The 17188-nt window shown below is 42.4% G+C and overlaps 1 protein-coding gene across 3 annotated transcripts in view; it reads left to right on the top strand.

Annotated features, from left to right (window-relative positions):
* hgsnat (heparan-alpha-glucosaminide N-acetyltransferase) overlaps window positions 1-17188 on the top strand; it is a 56430-nt gene that overhangs the window by 12921 nt on the left and 26321 nt on the right. For all 3 annotated transcript variants that reach the window (XM_073042571.1, XM_073042572.1, XM_073042573.1), the window contains 4 exons: window positions 6030-6157; window positions 7061-7130; window positions 10935-11004; window positions 11452-11558. In XM_073042571.1, the coding sequence (XP_072898672.1) occupies window positions 6030-6157; window positions 7061-7130; window positions 10935-11004; window positions 11452-11558 (375 nt within the window). The remainder of the gene's footprint in view (window positions 1-6029; window positions 6158-7060; window positions 7131-10934; window positions 11005-11451; window positions 11559-17188) is intronic.

The raw sequence follows: 17188 nt of genomic DNA, 5'->3' as shown, positions 1-17188 counted from the left end.
CCATCCAACTGACTACAGTTATGTCCTATCCACCCCCTATCCTTCCTTATAGCCTCTATACATATACATTACCTGCTCCATCCTCTTACCTATCACTTTGGTTTCCAACCTAGTTTAAACCCTCCCTAGCAGCTCTAGCAAATCGGTTAATAAGGACATCTGTTCTTCTCAAATCCAGGTGTAACTTGTCCCTTTTTGTATGAAATACTTTCTCCAGAAGAAATCCCAACAATCCACATGAAACCCTGCCCCCTACACCAATTCTTTAGTCTCACATTCATCTGCTCTGTTATCCTATTCTTGCCCTCATTGGCGTGTGGCACAGGCAGCAATCAATGTTCCCTCTAAGGAGTTTGCCACGTGAACATCTTTTGCTATGAGTGCACAAAGGAACTGCACAAATAATTTGTGTTGTGAGGATGGACTTCAGCAGCTGGGGAAGCCAGGGAGCTCAGGAATCGCCACTCGTTGCTGCTGAATTCGCAGACCTTCTGTTCTGTTGATTGATGCCACTAATGTATTAAAATTAATGGATCAATAATTCTAAATCATGTTTATTTCACACTCCGCAAATTTATATTTACACTGAATTACCCCAACTTCAGTCAGCAGCAGCTGTGGGCAGTGGTGAGCTCCCAGGTCCTAAAGTCTACCATGACGCAAATTCTTTGTACAATTCCTTTGTACACTAGTAGCAAAAAATGTGTGCATGCGCACCTTAGAGAGAACATTGGCAGCATTTCTGAAATTACTACCTTTGAGGTCCTGCTTTTTAACTTCCTTCCTGTATTTGCTCTTTAGGATCTCATCCCTTTTCTGAGCAATGGCAATTGTATCAGTGTGTAGCATGACTTCTGGCTACTCTTCCTCCCCCTTATGAATACTGTGAACTTGATCTGAGATCTCCTGACACCTGGGAGGCAACATACCATCTCTTTCACATCCACGATCTCCTGTCTTTTCCCCTGATTATTGAATCCACTATTACCACTGCTCTCCTCTTCTGCCCCTTTTCTTCTGAGCTACAGACCCAGACTCAGTGCCTGATCACTGTGGCTTTCCCTGGTAGGGTGCTCCCCCTCTTCTGCTCCTGTCCTCAGCAACAGTATATAAAGCAATGTACTTGGGTACTCAGTGCTCAGTCCTGCCCCTAAGGGTTTCGGCCTGAAATGTCGACTGTACTCTTTTCCTAGATACTGCCTGGCCTGCTGAGTTCCTCTAGCATTTTGTGTGTTGCTTGGATATCCAGCATCTGCATACAATATTTTCTCATTTGTGTTCTGTGCTGCCTGCTGTTCCCTTTTCCTCACCTGACAGTCACCCAGCTACCTGCCTCCTGCAACTTATGAGTGATTGTCTCCCTATAGCTTCTGTCTATCAACTCCTCATTCTCCCAAATGATCTGCAAGTCATCCAGGTCCAGCTCCATTTTCCTAATCTGATCTGCAAGGAGCAGCGGCTGGATACACTACTCGCAGGTGTTGTCATCAGGGACAGTAGAGATCTCCCTGACTTCCAGCATCATGCCCTGGCTTCCATTCTCACCACCCTACCTGTGCAATAATAATAAGAAAGCAAAATTTGCCAGAGACTCATCTAAACCTCTACCTGTTTTTGCCGCAGTGCCTCAGTACAACTCTAACCTTGTGCTGCAGTGGCTGATTCTATTTAAACCGAACTTTATTGGTTCAAGCGAAACTCAATGTGACGAGACTTGCTCTTTTGGCTTAGTTCACAGCACTCTGATAGTAAGTCACAAATAAGAGAAAGTCTGCAGATGTTGGAAATCTGAGCAACACACAAAATATTGGAGGAACTCAGCAGGCCAGACAGCTTCTATGGAAAAAAAAGTACAGTCAACATTTCAGGCTGAAACCTTTTGGCAGGACTGGAGGGGAAAAAATACTGAGGAATAGATTTGGGGGGGGGGGGGAGAGAAGTGAAGAGCCAGGCGATAGGTAAAACTTGGAGGGGAGGAATGAAGCTAGGAAGTTGATTGGTGAAAGAGATAGAAGGTCACGGAAGAAAAAGGGGTGGGGAAGAGCACCAGAGGGAGGCAAGGAGATAACATGACAGAGGGACAAGGGGATGGGAAATGGTGAAGGGGTGGGGGCATTACTGGAAGTTTGAGAAATTGATGTTCATGCCATCAAGTTGGAGGCTACCCAAATGGAATATAAGGTGTTGTTCCTCCAACCTAAGTGTGGCCTTATCCTAACAGTTGAGGAGGCCATGGATGGACATATTGGAATGGGAAGTGGAATTAAAATGGGTAGCCACTGGGAGATGCTGCTTGTTCTGGCAGACAGAACATAGATGCTTGGCGAAGCAGTCTTCCAATGTACGTCAGGTCTCACTGATAAACTGGAGGTCACATCGGGAGCACCAAGCACAGTATATGACCCCAACAGACTCTCAGGTGAAGTGTCACCTCATCTGGAAGGACTGTTTGGGGCCCTGAATGGTAGTGAGGGAGGTGGTGTAGGGGCAGGTAAAACACTTGTTCTGCTTGTATGGGTAAAACACCATCCCCTTCTCCCAATTCCTCTGTCTCAGCCGCATCTGCTCTAAGGATGAAGCTTTTCATTCTAGAACAAAGGAGATGTACTTGTTTTTCAATCTTCTTCTTCCTCCTGCTCCACCATCAACACTCATGAACCGCATCTCTTCCATTTCATGCACGTCTACTCTTACCTCATCCTCTCGAACTATAGGGTTCGTATTACCCCACCAGTTTCACATCCAGCACATAATTCTCCAAAACTTCTGCCATCTCTAACTGGATCCCACCATCAAACACATCTTTCCCTCCACCCCCCCCCCCCCCACTTTCGCTTTCCGCAGGGATTGCTCCCTACATGACTCCCTTGTCCATTTGACTCCCCACAGATCTCCCTCCTGGCACTTATCCTTTTTTAATCGATTTCTCAAACTTCCAGTAATGCCTCCACCTCCCCTTCATCATTTCCCATCTCTTTGTCCCTCTCTCATGTTATCTCCTTGCTTGCCCATTGCCTACTCCCCACCCTTTTTTCTTTCACAGCATTCTGTCTCTTCGACTAATCAACTTCCTAGCTCTTTGTTTCATTCTTCCCCCTCCAAGTTTCACCTATTGCCTGGTGTTTCTCTCTCCCTTCCCACCCACCCCCACCTTTCCTTATTCCTCATCTTTTTTTCTCCAGTCCTGCTGAAGTGTTTCGGCCCAAAAGGTCAACTGTACTTTTTCCATAGATGCTGCCTAGCCTGCTGAGTTCCTCCAGCATTTTGTCTGATATTTTTGTGTTTTTAGGCAGAGCCCTTGCGATACCAATCTGTGCTGCATCTGATAGGATGCTTTCTGTGGTGCATTAGTAAAATTAGGTGACTGTCATTAAGGAAGTGCTGAATTTCATTAGCCTTCCTTGCAAATAAAAGCGCTGGTGTGCTTTCATGTGATTGGATCTGGGCAATTTGTTGGTGACATTTACACCTAGAAACCTGAACTATCAACCTCCTGCACCTCAGCTTTGACACAGATGGGTATATTCTGCACCCTATATCCTGAAGTCAATGACCAGCAATTCCATTTAGCTGACATTGAGGGTGAGGTTGTTGTCTTGATACCATGCCACAAACCTTCCCTATTTCCTTCCTGTTCTTTGTTTCATCATTGAGATCTGGCCCATTACAGTGATGTTATCTGCAAATTTGTAAATGGAGTTTGAGTAGAATCTGACCATGCAGTTGTGAGTGTGGAGGAAGTAATGCAAAGACTGAGAAAGCAGGCTTGCAGGGCATTGGTGTAAGGATAATATTGGTGAGGTCAGGTCTGTTTTATCTCTGTCTTGAGGGAAATCTTGATGCCTGCTCTGGCCCTGAGTTTGTAACTCTGGCAGTTAGGAACAGAGCATGCAAGAATCTGAAAGACTTTTAGATTATAAGGCAATAGTGTTACTGGTCAGTACAACTGCATAGTGCTGTAAAAGATTAACCTGGAATTTATTGAATGGTGTGGGGGGTGCAAAAGAAGTTGCAGAGTGTTGTAAATCTAGTCAGCTCCATCTTGGGTATTAGCTTACAAAGTACTCAGAACATTTTAAAGGGGCGCTGTCTCAGAAAGGCAGTGTCCGTTATTGAGGACCTCCAGCCAGGGCATGCCCTTTTCTCACTGTTACCATCAGATAGGAGGTTCAGAAACCTGAAGGCACACACTCAGTGATTCAGGAACAGCTTCTTCCCCTCTGCCATCCAATTCCTAAATGGACATTGTATCCTTGGACACTACCTCACTTTTTTTTAATATACAATATTTCTGTTTTTTGCACGTTTTTAATCTATTCAATATACATATGTTGTAATTGATTTACGTATTTATTATTTTTATTTTTTCTCTCTTCTATATTATGCATTGCTTTGGATTGCTGCTGAGTTAGCAAATTTCATACCACATGCCGGTGATAATAAACCTGATTCTGATGTGATAAATCAGATTTTTAGTTTGACAGTTTAGTGACTGAGGGCCTGTTTTCTTCAAACTTGGGTGGGGTTGGAAGGAACAGTATAATGTTGGTGGTCATGATATTGTTTCAGATTAAGGGGCCACTTGCCTAGAACTGAAAGAATATTTCTTAGAACTGTAGAGTAGATGCAGTTTTTCTCCTTTCAAAACCAAATCTTCTATGTTTAAGTGCAATGTTATCAATCCTGTTCCTAGCTCTTTCTGGAAATTATATTCTCCTTCAGCTGTCTATCCATTTCTGTTGAATATCGCCATTGAAACTGCTGCTGCCGCCCTTCATGGGCAGAACTTCAGATCATGATTACTCTACAGAGTAAGTTCCAGGGACTGTGAATCCTTGGAATTTTTAGGGAGCTGTAAGTTTTCACACATAGTGTAATAAATATTTGGATTGCAAGGGAATCAAGAGAAAAGAGGTTTTGGCAGCAAAATGGACTTGAGGTCAAAGATCTGCTTCTCATAGCAGTGGAATAGCGAGAAGCAGCACCACTTATTATATTTTTAAAAATTATGTATAGCATCCATAGAGTGGGAACTAGTAATGTTTTAGACGGATAACCTATTTGAACTGAAACAAGTTAGGAGTCAAACGGGTTTTAAAATGCAGAGGAAGAGGAGGAAGAAACAAACGGAAAATTGTGTAATGTGGTGGTTAAAGGTAATGTGACATATAATGGGGCAAGTCAAAAGTAAGTGTGAAGACAAGTAATCAAAAGATGGATTGAGAACTGTAAATTGGAATGTCAGATGATTTCTTTAGCTGGAGAGTGAATCTGTGGAATTCTTTGCTGTAGGTGGCTGTGGTGGCCAAATCACTGTTTATATTCAAGGCAGAGGTTGATAGATTCTTGATTAGTCAGGGTTTGAAGGGATACATGGTGAAGGCAGGAGATTGGGGCTGAGAGGGAAAATGAATCAGAAATAGAGGAGACGATGATGGGCCAAATGGCCTAATTCTGTTCCTATTTTGTAAGGTCATAATTATTCCTTCAATATTATCATCATACTGATTTTAACTAATTTAAGTGCAAATATTTATATTTCAAAGTAAGAACAATACAATAGAAAATACTGGAGCATCGTTTATTAAATGTGCCATGTACAATGTAAAGATTCAATCAGCCCTTTTTCGCAGGACTAAAATGGCTAGCATGAGAGGGCACAGTTTTAAGGTGCTTGGAAGTACGTACAGAGGAGATATCAGGGGTATGTTTTTTATGCAGAGAGTGGTGAGTGCGTGGAATGGGCTGCCGGCGATGGTGGTGGGGGCAGATACAATATGGTCTTTTAAGAGACACCTGGACAGTATATGGAGCTCAGAGAAATAGAGGGCTATGGGTAACCCTAGGTAATTTCTCAGGTAAGGACATGTTTGGCACAGCTTTGTGGGCCAAAGCGTCTGTATTGTGTTGTAGGTTTTCTATGTTTCTATGTAACATGCAAATACAGAATAAAACCATTTCAATGGTTGAACACCGAAGGTAAATATAGATTAATTTCTTATAGTTGCCCTTCTGTATGCCTCTTGCAGGGTTCATGAAAGCTTTGGGGAGCTTGGACACTATTCCTTATGGGTGAGAAAGGCCAATCAGAGTAATGCGAGTGGGACAGTGACCTGTAACATCGTTACCGACAAAGTGCCCATCAACAGCAATCTTCGTATGTACAAGTGTTGCCTCATTTTATCTTAAAGTCAGAAGCTGTATGTTCTTTATAGGAAGCAAAGAAAGAGAGATAGCATTTTAATCTGTCTTAGAGCGAATTCTGTCAAGAACAGGAACAAGGTATTTTTATTTAACACAAGATTAGAGCAGGCTTTCCTTATACAGCAATATGCAGAATATGTACTTAGTGGCCACTTTATGAGCTACGTCCTGTACCTAACAAATTGTACACTGAGTGGATGTTCATGGTCTACTCCTGCTGTAGCTCATCCACTTCAAGGATCGATGTGTTAAGCGTTCAGAGATACTCTTCTAAACACCACTATGGTTATTTGAGTTACTGTCACCTTCTTGTCAGCTTAACCCAGTCTTGCCATTCTTTTAATATCATTCTCATTAACAAGGCTGCTGCTCACAGAATGCTTTTTGTTTTTCCACACCATTCTCTGTAAACTCTAGACTGTTGTGCATGGAAGTCCCAAGAGATCATTAGTTTCTGAGATACTTAAATCACCCTGTCTGGGTGAAATCCAACCCTGTCTGAAATCATTCAGTCAAAGCCATGTAGATCACATTTCTTCTACATTCTGATGTTTGCTCTGAACAGCAACTGAACCTCTTGGCCATGTCTACATGCTTTTATGCATTTTGCTGCCACATGATTGGCTGATATTTGCATTAATGAGTAAGTGTACCTAATGAAGTGGTCAGTGTATGTCGTATGTTTCAGATCTGTACACTAGAGGCTGGTACGATATACTTAAGTTAACTATAAGTGACTGTACAAAACCTGTTTTTATTTCTCTCCTTCTGGTTTATCACTCCCCCCTCCCCCGTTCAGAATTTTTTATACAGTACTTTACTGATTCAAAATTAACTTACTGTGTTTATCCCACAGCAATTTTATATGCTTTCCTCGTCTTTGTTGGCATCGTCTTTCTCATGTGTTTAGTAAAGTTCATACAAGGGTAAGTGGAAAATTTAAGAATTACTCAATGAATGAATTTTTGATGTTGTATAGAAAAATCAAGCCAGACTAATGTCTTTGATACTAGCTGATACCTACAATTAGTCTCCTGACTGTACTTCACAAGCTGTGAGTCCATTTAGTATGTCCTGTAAAACAGATTCCTTTGGTGAGCAGAATTGTAAATTCTAATATGCATTTGTATCTCCATTTCTACGATCTCTGTCAAACTTTTGTTATCAGTAAGCTTTCAAAAACTGTCATAGATTATTTTTCCTTCACTGTTTCCTGGTTAGCCATTCCACATCTTAATAACTGTCTATATAATATGTTGCTATGGCATATTTAAAGCGGAGGTGAATAGGTCCTTGGTTAGTAAGGGTGTCAAAGGCTATGGGGAGAAGGTGGGTGAAGGGATTGGGAGAGACAATAAATTAGCCATGATGGAATGATGGAGCAGACTTAGTAGGCTTCATGGCCTAATTCTGATCCTATGTCTTATGGTCTTGTGCTAACCACTCCTATGATTAGACTTGCACCTTGTTAGCTGCCAACTAACCATAATTTTTCCCAAACTATTTAATCAAATTTCTATTTTTTTGATCCCCTCTGTTGGAATTTCATTTTACTATCTTTATCCAAATAATTAAGCTTAGTTTTTCAGTTCCACTTGCCTTAATAAACCATTTCTGCTCTTGACCAATATCCAAGCATCAGCTGTTTGTATTGAAGTATAGTTAAAGGGGTTTGAGATTTAGACTACACTATATGTGAATACCCTGCTGATTTTGCAATTTCTGTAACTAGATGTAGGTCCTCGTGATGATGAACAAAGTAACTCCATTGTTACCACATTTTTCCCAATTTTTGAATGTTTTTTAAAATGCCTTCATGAGGGGGATGTGATGGTACACAGAGTGAGACAGTCTTCCTCTTAAGCAACAATGAAATGCTGCAAGGCATGTATAAAGGATGTCACATTTGAAATATAGTTTAATTGGCTTCCAGTGAACTTCAGGCAAAATTAGAGTTAGATGTTCGCATGTATAATGTCTATATTCTCCCCCTATGCTCTCATCCAATCATATTAAAAGTATGTCTACTATGGAAAGTATAGAAATCAGCCATTTCCACCCTGGGGAGAAAAGCGGCAGCTCTCCACATTATCAATGCCTCTTATCATCTTATACAGTACATCTCTATCAAGTCTCACCCTCCTTCGCTCCAAAGAGAAAAGCTGTAGCTCATTCAACCTATCTTCATAAGACATGATCTATAATCCATGTAGTAGGTCCCACAACAGATCCCTGCGAAACAAGTGGTCACTGACCTCCAGGCAGAATATCACCATCTACTACCACCCTCTGCCTTCAGAGAACAGGCCCATTCTGAATCAAATGACTAGACAATTAGTGTCATCCACAGTGCCTTTCAAAATATTCCCCCCCCCCCCAGAAGTTTTCATGATCAACAGAAAAAGACTCTTCTGTGTCGAAGTGAAAGCAGATTTCTACAAAGTGATATAAATTAATTACAAATATAAAACACAAAATAACTGATTGCATAAGTATTCACCCCCTTTAATATGACACTAAATCATCTCTGGTGCAGCCAGTTGGTTTTAGAAGTCACATATTTGGTTAAACGGAGATCACCATGTGCAGTCAAGATGTTACAATTGATTGTATACACCTGTATCTGGAAGGTCCAACTGCAGGTGAGTCAGTATCCTGGCAAAAACTACACCATGAAGATAGAAGAATACTCCAAGAAACTCGGCGAAAAGGTTATTGAAAAGCACATGTGAGGAAATGAATACAAGCAGACTTCTAAGTCACTGAATATCCCTTGGAGTGCAGATAAGCCAATCATCAAGAAATGGAAAGAATACGGCACAGCTGTAAAACTGCCTAGAGTAGACCATCCTCAAAAACTGACCGTGCAAGAAGGGGACGAGTAAAGGAGGCCACCAGTTTTGTAAAGATGATGAGCAAAGCTGAGAGAGACCTATCCACACACTCAAGGCTGTAATTGCTGGCAAAGATGCATCTGCTAAATACTGACTTGAAGGGTGTGAGTAATTATGCAATCAATTACTTTATGTTTAATAATTGTAATAAATTTAGACCCAGTTTGTAGAAATTTGTTTTCACTTTGATACAAGTCTTTTTCTGTTGATCAGTGTTACAAAAGCCAAATTAAATCCACTGTGATTCAATGTTGTAAGACAGTAAAACAGGAACTTCCAAGTTTTCATGTTTTTTCACATCTGGAGACTGCAATTTTTCCCCTTTTTCTTTTTACAAAGCTGCTCAAGTTCTGTCAGATTGCATGGGGATCGTGAGTGAACATTCCTTTTCAAGTCCAGCCACAAATTCTCAATTGGACTGAGGTCTAGACTCTGACTTAGCCACACCAGGACCTTAACATTGTTGTTTTTAAGGCTTTCCTGTGTAGCTTTGAACTTATGCTTGGGGTCGTTATCTTACTGGAAAATAGATCTGATCTCAAGTTACAGTTCTCTTGCAGACTGCATCAGATTTTCCTCCAGGATTTCCATATATTTTGCTGCATTCATTTTGCCCTCTACCTTCAAAAGCCTTCCAGGGCTTGCTGCAAGTGAGGCATTCCCACAACAAGATGCAGCCACCACCATGCTTCATGATAGGGATGGTGTGTTTTTGATGGTGTGGTGTTTGGCTTATGCCAAATGTAGCATTTAGTCTGGTGGCCAGAAAGCTCAATTTTGTTTTCATCAGACCATAGAACCTTCTTCCAGCTGACTTCAGAGTCTCCCACATGCCTTCTGGCAAACTCTAGCCAAAATTTCATGTGAGTATTTTTCAATGGTGGCTTTCTGTTTGCCACTCTCCTGTAAAGCTGTGATTGGCGAAGCAACAGTTGATGTATGAGCAGTCTCTCCCATCTCAGCCACTGAAGCTTATAATTCATCCAGAGTTGTCATAGGTCTCTTGGTGGCCTCCCTCACTAGTCGCCATCTTGCATGGTCACTCATTTTTTTGAGGATGCTCTACTCCAGGCAAATTTACAGCTGTGCCATATTCTTTCCATTTCTTGATGATTGACTTAACTGTACTCCAAGGGATGTTTGTTAACTTGGAAGTTTTCTTATATCCATTTCCGACTTGTGCTTTTCAATAACCTTTTTGTGACAATCTTTGGAGTGTTCTTTTGTCTTCATGGTGTAGTTTTTGCCAGGATACTGACTCACCAGCAGTTGGGCCTTCCAGATACAGATGTATTTTTACTACAATAAATTGAAACACTTTTTCTGCACACAGCACTCCCAAAACAGATCTTTACTTAACTAATTATGTTACTTCTAAAATCAGTTGGGTGCACCAGTAAAAATTTGTGTTGTATTAAAGGGAGTGAATACTTGTGCAATGAATTGTTTTGTTTTTTATATTGGTAATTAATACTTTGTAGGGATCTGTTTTCACTTTGACATGAGTATTTTTCTGTTGATCCGTGTCAAAAAAAGCCAAATTAAATCCACTGTGATTCAATGTTGTAAAACAATAACACATGGAAACTCCAAGACAATGTAACTACGTAATGCAGGAGATGAAGTTCTATCATTTGAGCCACAGAGTCATACAGCATCAATATAGGCCCTACTGCTCAACTGGTCCAAGCTGATCAAGGTTCCCATCTAAGCTTTTGTATCCATTTGGCTCATATCCCTTAAACTTTTGGTACATGTCAAAGTACCTTAAATGTTCATGTAAATGCAGAATAAAGAAGTGGGGAAATGCTGAATTTCGGTTTATTTTTCCACCAGGCTAACTCTTTTTAAAAACTTGTTGTTTCGTCTATCAAGTCGAGTGGAGATGGAACGGTTAATCAATTCTGTAAGTACTGAGCAATTTTATCTCAGATTTCATAAAGGTAGGAAGAACATATGTGTTTGTATAGATAATGTTTATAGTTAAAATTTGAAGGATATTATTTATTAGCATGCAAAGCCAATACAGGTCCTTCATAGCTTAAGAAAGCTTCACTAATGTTTAGCCTATATGTACGAGTGAGCATTTGGGAGACCATTGGTATGAATTTGCCAGTTGCTGGAGGGCTGCAGGTATCTTCTGCTATGTGAGAACTTGGTTTACTGCTGCATTCTGACTGATGAACCTTTTTGGTTACGAGTAGTTCTTCATGTTATGAACAGGCAGGGAAGTGTTCTTTTCTTGATGGAAAAATAGCATCTGTTTATGGAAGTACCATGATTTCTCTTCCTCTTTGCAATTATATTTAGAGCAGGTTTAATATCAAGTATATATGTATGCTTTGTTTCATAGGAGCTGGGATCACCAATTCGTGTGGGCGACAACACTGGTCAAAATAACCTGGTCCCTGGACATAGTGCAGGCTCCCAGCGGCTTCGTTCACTAGATACTTTGCGAGGGTAACTACATTTTTTGAATATTTCAAAGTTCATATTGTAAATATTCCTAAAGTACATTTGAGCAAAACCTGTACAAGTTATTCTTTTCTCTGCCCCATGCTATTTGTAGGGAAGCTTCCTGTCACAGGTTTACATAATCTTGATATCTAGTGCCTGTTCTGTCGCAGAGCACACTGCTACAGTTACTCTGTTGCTATTACTTAATTTGAACGGTTGGTTTTGGTTCCCAGTTCCCCTGCCCTCTGAACCGCTTGAAGTCCTACCGATCTGACAATACCAGCTGATATCTTCCCTTTGGCTTAATGTCATTATACTCTGAACATATAACCTCAAGAGCAGGCTGTTGGGCTCCTTCTGCTTTCCTGCTATCCATTAAATTATGACTAAATTTTTCTTGGTTCCCTGACCCTATAGATCTAAACGAAACAAAGATCAGTCAATTTGGGAGTTTAAAAAATAAATATCTTTATTTCTGTGGGAAGATTGATGATTCTTTATTTTATAGACAATAGATAATAGGTGCAGAAGTAGACCATTCAGCCCTTCGAGCCTGCACCGCCATTTTGAGATCATGGCTGATCAATTACTATCAATACCCGGTTCCTGCCTTGTCCCCATATCCCTTGATTCCCCTATCCATAAGATACCTATCTAGCTCCTTCTTGAAAGCATCCAGAGAATTGGCCTCCACTACCTTCCGAGGCAGTGCATTCCAGACCCCCACAACTCTCTGGGAGAAGAAGTTTTTCCTTAACTCTGTCCTAAATGACCTACCCCTTATTCTCAAACCATGCTCTCTGGTACTGGACTCTCCCAGCATCTGGAACATATTTCCTGCCTCTATCTTGTCCAATCCCTTAATAATCTTACATGTTTCAATCAGATCCCCTCTCAATCTCCTTAATTCCAGCGTGTACAAGCCCAGTCTCTCTAACCTCTCTGCGTAAGACTGTCCAGACATCCCAGGAATTAACCTCGTGAATCTACGCTGCACTTCCTCTACAGCCAGGATGTCCTTCCTTAACCCTGGAGACCAAAACTGTACACAATACTCCAGGTGTGGTCTCACCAGGGCTCTGTACAAATGCAAGAGGATTTCCTTGCTCTTGTACTCAATTCCCTTTGTAATAAAGGCCAACATTCCATTAGCCTTCTTCACTGCCTGCTGCACTTGCTCATTCACCTTCAGTGACTGATGAACAAGGACTCCGAGATCTCTTTGTATTTCTCCCTTACCCAACTCTACACCGTTCAGATAATAATCTGCCTTCCTGTTCTTACTCCCAAAGTGGATAACCTCACACTTATTCACATTAAACGCCATCTGCCAAGTATCTGCCCACTCACCCAGCCTATCCAAGTCACCCTGAATTCTCCTAACATCCTCATCACATGTCACACTGCCACCCAGCTTAGTATCATCAGCAAATTTGCTGATGTTATTTTCTATGCCTTCATCCAAATCGTTAACGTAAATGGTAAACAGCTGTGGTCCCAATACCGAGCACTGTGGCACCCCACTAGTCACCACCTGCCGTTCCGAGAAACACCCACCCATTCACCGCTACCCTTTGCTTTCTTTCTGCCAACCAGTTTTCTATCCATGTCAATGCCTTCCCCCCCTATGCCCTGAGCTTTGATTTTACCCACCAATCTCCTGTGTGGGACCTTATCAAATGCCTTCTGAAAATCAAGGTACACTACATCCACTGGATCTCCCCCGTCTAACTTTCTGGTTACATCCTCAAAAAACTCCAACAGATTAGTCAAGCATGATTTACCCTTGGTAAATCCATGCTGGCTCGGCCCAATCCTATCACTGCTATCTAGATATGCCACTATTTCATCCTTAATAATGGACTCTAGCATCTTTTCCACCACTGATGTCAGGCTGACAGGTCGATAGTTCTGTTTTCTCCCTCCCTCCTTTCTTAAAAAGTGGGATAACATTAGCCATTCTCCAATCCTCAGGAACTGATCCTGAATCTAAGGAACATTGGAAAATGATTACCAATGCATCCGCAATTTCCAGGCCACCTCCTTTAGTACCCTAAGGACCTGGGGATTTGTCAGCCTTCAGTCCCATCAGTTTTCTCATCACTGTTTCCTTCCGAATGTCAATCTGTTTCATTTCCTCTGTTACCCTATGTCCTTGGCCCATCCATACATCTGGGAGATTGCTTGTGTCTTCCTTAGTGAAAACAGATCTAAAGTACTTATTAAATTCTTCTGCCATTTCTCTGTTTCCCATAACAATTTCACCCAATTCATTCTTCAAGGGCCCAACATTGTTCTTAACTATCTTCTTTCTCTTCACATACCTAAAAAAGCTTTTGCTATCCTCCTTTATATTCCTGGCTAGCTTGCGTTCGTACCTCATTTTTTCTCCCCGTGTTGTCTTTTTAGTTAAGTTCTGTTGTTCCTTAAAAACTTCCCAATCATCTGTCCTCCCACTCACCTTAGCTCTGTCATATTTCCTTTTTTTTAATGCTATGCAATCTCTGACTTCCTTTGTCAACCACTGTGGCCCCTTTCCCCCCTTTGAATCCTTCCTTCTCTGGGGGATGAACTGATTTTGCACCTTGTGCATTATTCCCAAGAATACCTGCCATTGCTGTTCCACTGTCTTTTCTGCTAGGCTATCCGTCCAGTCAACTTTGGCCAGCTCCTCCCTCATGGCTCCATAGTTTCCCCTGTTCATCTGCAACACTGACACCTCCGATCTGCCCTTATCCTTCTCAAATTGCAGATAAAAGCTTATCATATTATGATCACTACCTCCTAATGGCTCCTTTACTGCAAGATCGCTTATCAAATCCTGTTCATTACATGACACTAAATCCAGAATAGTCTTGTCCCTGGTCGGCTCTCGTACAAGCTGTTCCAAGAATGCATCCCGTAGGCACTCTACAAACTCCCTATCCTGTGGTCCAGCACCAGCCTGATTCTCCCAGTTCACCTGCATGTTGAAATCCCCCATAACTACTGCGACATTACCTTTGCCACATGCCAATGTTAACTCCCTATTCAACTTGCACCCAATATCCATGCTACTGTTTGGTGGCTTGTAGACAACACCCATTTGGGTCCTTTTGCCCTTACTGTTCCTCAGTTCTATCCACACAGACTCTACTTCTCCTGACCCTATGTCCCCCCTTGCAAAGGACTGAATCTCATTCCTCACCAACAGGGCCACCCCACCCCCTCTGCCCACATTTCTGTCCCTACAATAGCACGTATACCCTTGTACATTCATTTCCCAGGTCTGATCTCCCTGCAGCCATGTCTCCGTTATCCCAACAACATCATAGTTACCCATTCGCACCTGGGCTTCAAGCTCATCTGCCTTATTTCTGACACTTCGTGCATTCGGATATAGAATTTTTAACCCATTTCTCCTCTCTCTGTTTGAATCACTGCCCATTGTGCTTAACCCAGCTCCCCGAACTCCCATTGGGCTGTACGCCCCTAGAATTTTGTTGTCCTTCCTAAATTTACTTATTTTTTCAACATATTTAACTCCATGTTCCGTCAGACCATCCCTCTGTACATGAGTCCTCCTTATCACTTGTTCCGCCCCACCTTCCTCTACTACACACTTAATATTCCGGAACCGTGTAGTCCCCACCTGTCCTTTATTCTTCCTCTCGCTATCCTCTCTCACTATCCTCTCTCACATTCTGGATCCCCGCCCCCTGCAAATTTAGTTTAAACCTCCCCCCCAAGAAGCACTAGCAAACTTCCCTGCAAGAATGTTAGTATCACTCCAGTTCAGGTGTAAACCGTGCCTTCGGAACAGATCCCACCTTCCCTGGAACAAAGCCCAATTATCTACAAACCAGCAGCCCTCCCTCCTGCACCATCCTCTCAGCCACGTATTAATCTTTATAATCCTTCTGTTCCTTGCCTCACTCGCACGTGGCACAGGTAGCAATCCTGAGATTGTTACCCTGGAGGTCCTGCTCTTCAGCTTCGCACCTAACTCCCTGAACTCCCTACGCAGGACCCCCTCACTCATCCTACTCACGTCATTGGTCCCTACATGGACCACAACATCTGGATTCTTGCCCTCCCTCTTGAGAATAACCTGCACCCGATCTGAGATGTCTCGGACCCCGGCACCAGGGAAGCAACATACCATCCGAGACTCCCGATCTTCCCCACAAAATCTCCTATCCGCCCCCCTGACTATAGAATCCCCTATAAATACCGCTCTCTTCTCTTCCCTCCTCCCCTTCCTAGTCAAGGGTCCAACCTCAGTGCCAGAGACAGGACCACTGCAGCTTGTTCCTGGTAGGTCATCCCCACCAACAGTATCCAAAACGGTATACTTATTTTTGATGGGAACGGCCACAGGGGTGCTCTTCTCTCTCTGTCTGCTCCCCCTGCCTCTCTTGACTGTCACCCATTTGCCTACCTCCTGTCTTTTCGGTGTGACTGCCTCCCAATAACTCTTATCTATCTCTGCCTCTGCCTTCCGAATGATCCGTAGTTCATCCAGCTCCTGCTCCAATTCCCTAACTCGGTCTGATAGGAGCTGCTGCTGGATGCACCTATTGCAGGTGTGGTCATCAGGAGCAACTGTTGACCCTTGCCTCCCACATACTGCATACGGAGCACAGCACTGCTCTAACAGTCTCCCCATTACCTGATCCTAGATTAGTCAGAATAAATGAAAAACAGGCTTCTTGTCGAAGTCCTCTTGCGCCGAAGCCCGCTGAGCCAAAGCCCAGCACTCTGCTCCTGCGCACTCCGCTGCCCGCTCCTGAAAGTGGGTCGCTTTTTAAAGCCCGCGCTCGCCGCTGACGTCACCTATGCTTGCGCAGCTTTACCCTCCTCCTCAGGTATTCTCCAGGTAGGTCCGAGGGTCTCGGCCTACCTACAACGGCTGATCCTCCGATCTCCAGTCGTATGTTGATCACGAGCACTCCTTACTCCCGCTCCGCTGCCCGCACCAACGCGTGTGATGTGCTTCTTGAAATCACCTAAAAATCTAATCTTAAGCTTATTCCTCCTTGTTCTTAGCTTAAATCAAACTTCCTTTTTTTTGTGTGAATGGCTGTTTTGATTTTTGGTAGTCTATTTGAATGCAGTGAGTTTTCAGAATTGAGAGATTTCAGAAAGACAGACTGAACAGATTAGGGCTGATTGTTTCAGAATAAGTATTTGAGGAGACCTGATGGAGGATCTTAAAGGATGTATTGGACAGGGTAGATCGAATAGTTTCATGTAAAATATACCAGATTTAATGGTTACAATTTTATGATATTTTATGAGTGGGTTTATTAGGAATTGATTTAGAATGTGCAGTATCTACCATAGAAAGGATTTGAAATGCAGTTAGGCAAAGCTATATAGGTACATAAATTAAAAAGGAATAGAAATTTCAAGTACTAAGATGAGATAGCTGGGATGGGTTTAGTTGGGCTCTTGGTTTATTTTCTGTGCTATAGAGTATATATTGGCTTCTACATGCTGTTAACAATAATTGTAATCCTATACTTGGCTGGCCAGTGCCAAGTGTATAAAATCCTGTAGTGACAGTGGAACTTGCCGTCAATCATTCCACCATGGGGCTGTTTTTCCCAGTATACCTGCTGAAATCATCTAAGCATTAACTCTGCATGTCC

This window comes from Hemitrygon akajei, chromosome 4, assembly GCF_048418815.1.
Source record: "Hemitrygon akajei chromosome 4, sHemAka1.3, whole genome shotgun sequence".
NCBI classification, from domain to species: Eukaryota; Metazoa; Chordata; class Chondrichthyes; order Myliobatiformes; family Dasyatidae; genus Hemitrygon; species Hemitrygon akajei.
Note: the sequence above shows the minus strand (reverse complement) of the source record. Positions and strands in the feature narration are given on the sequence as shown.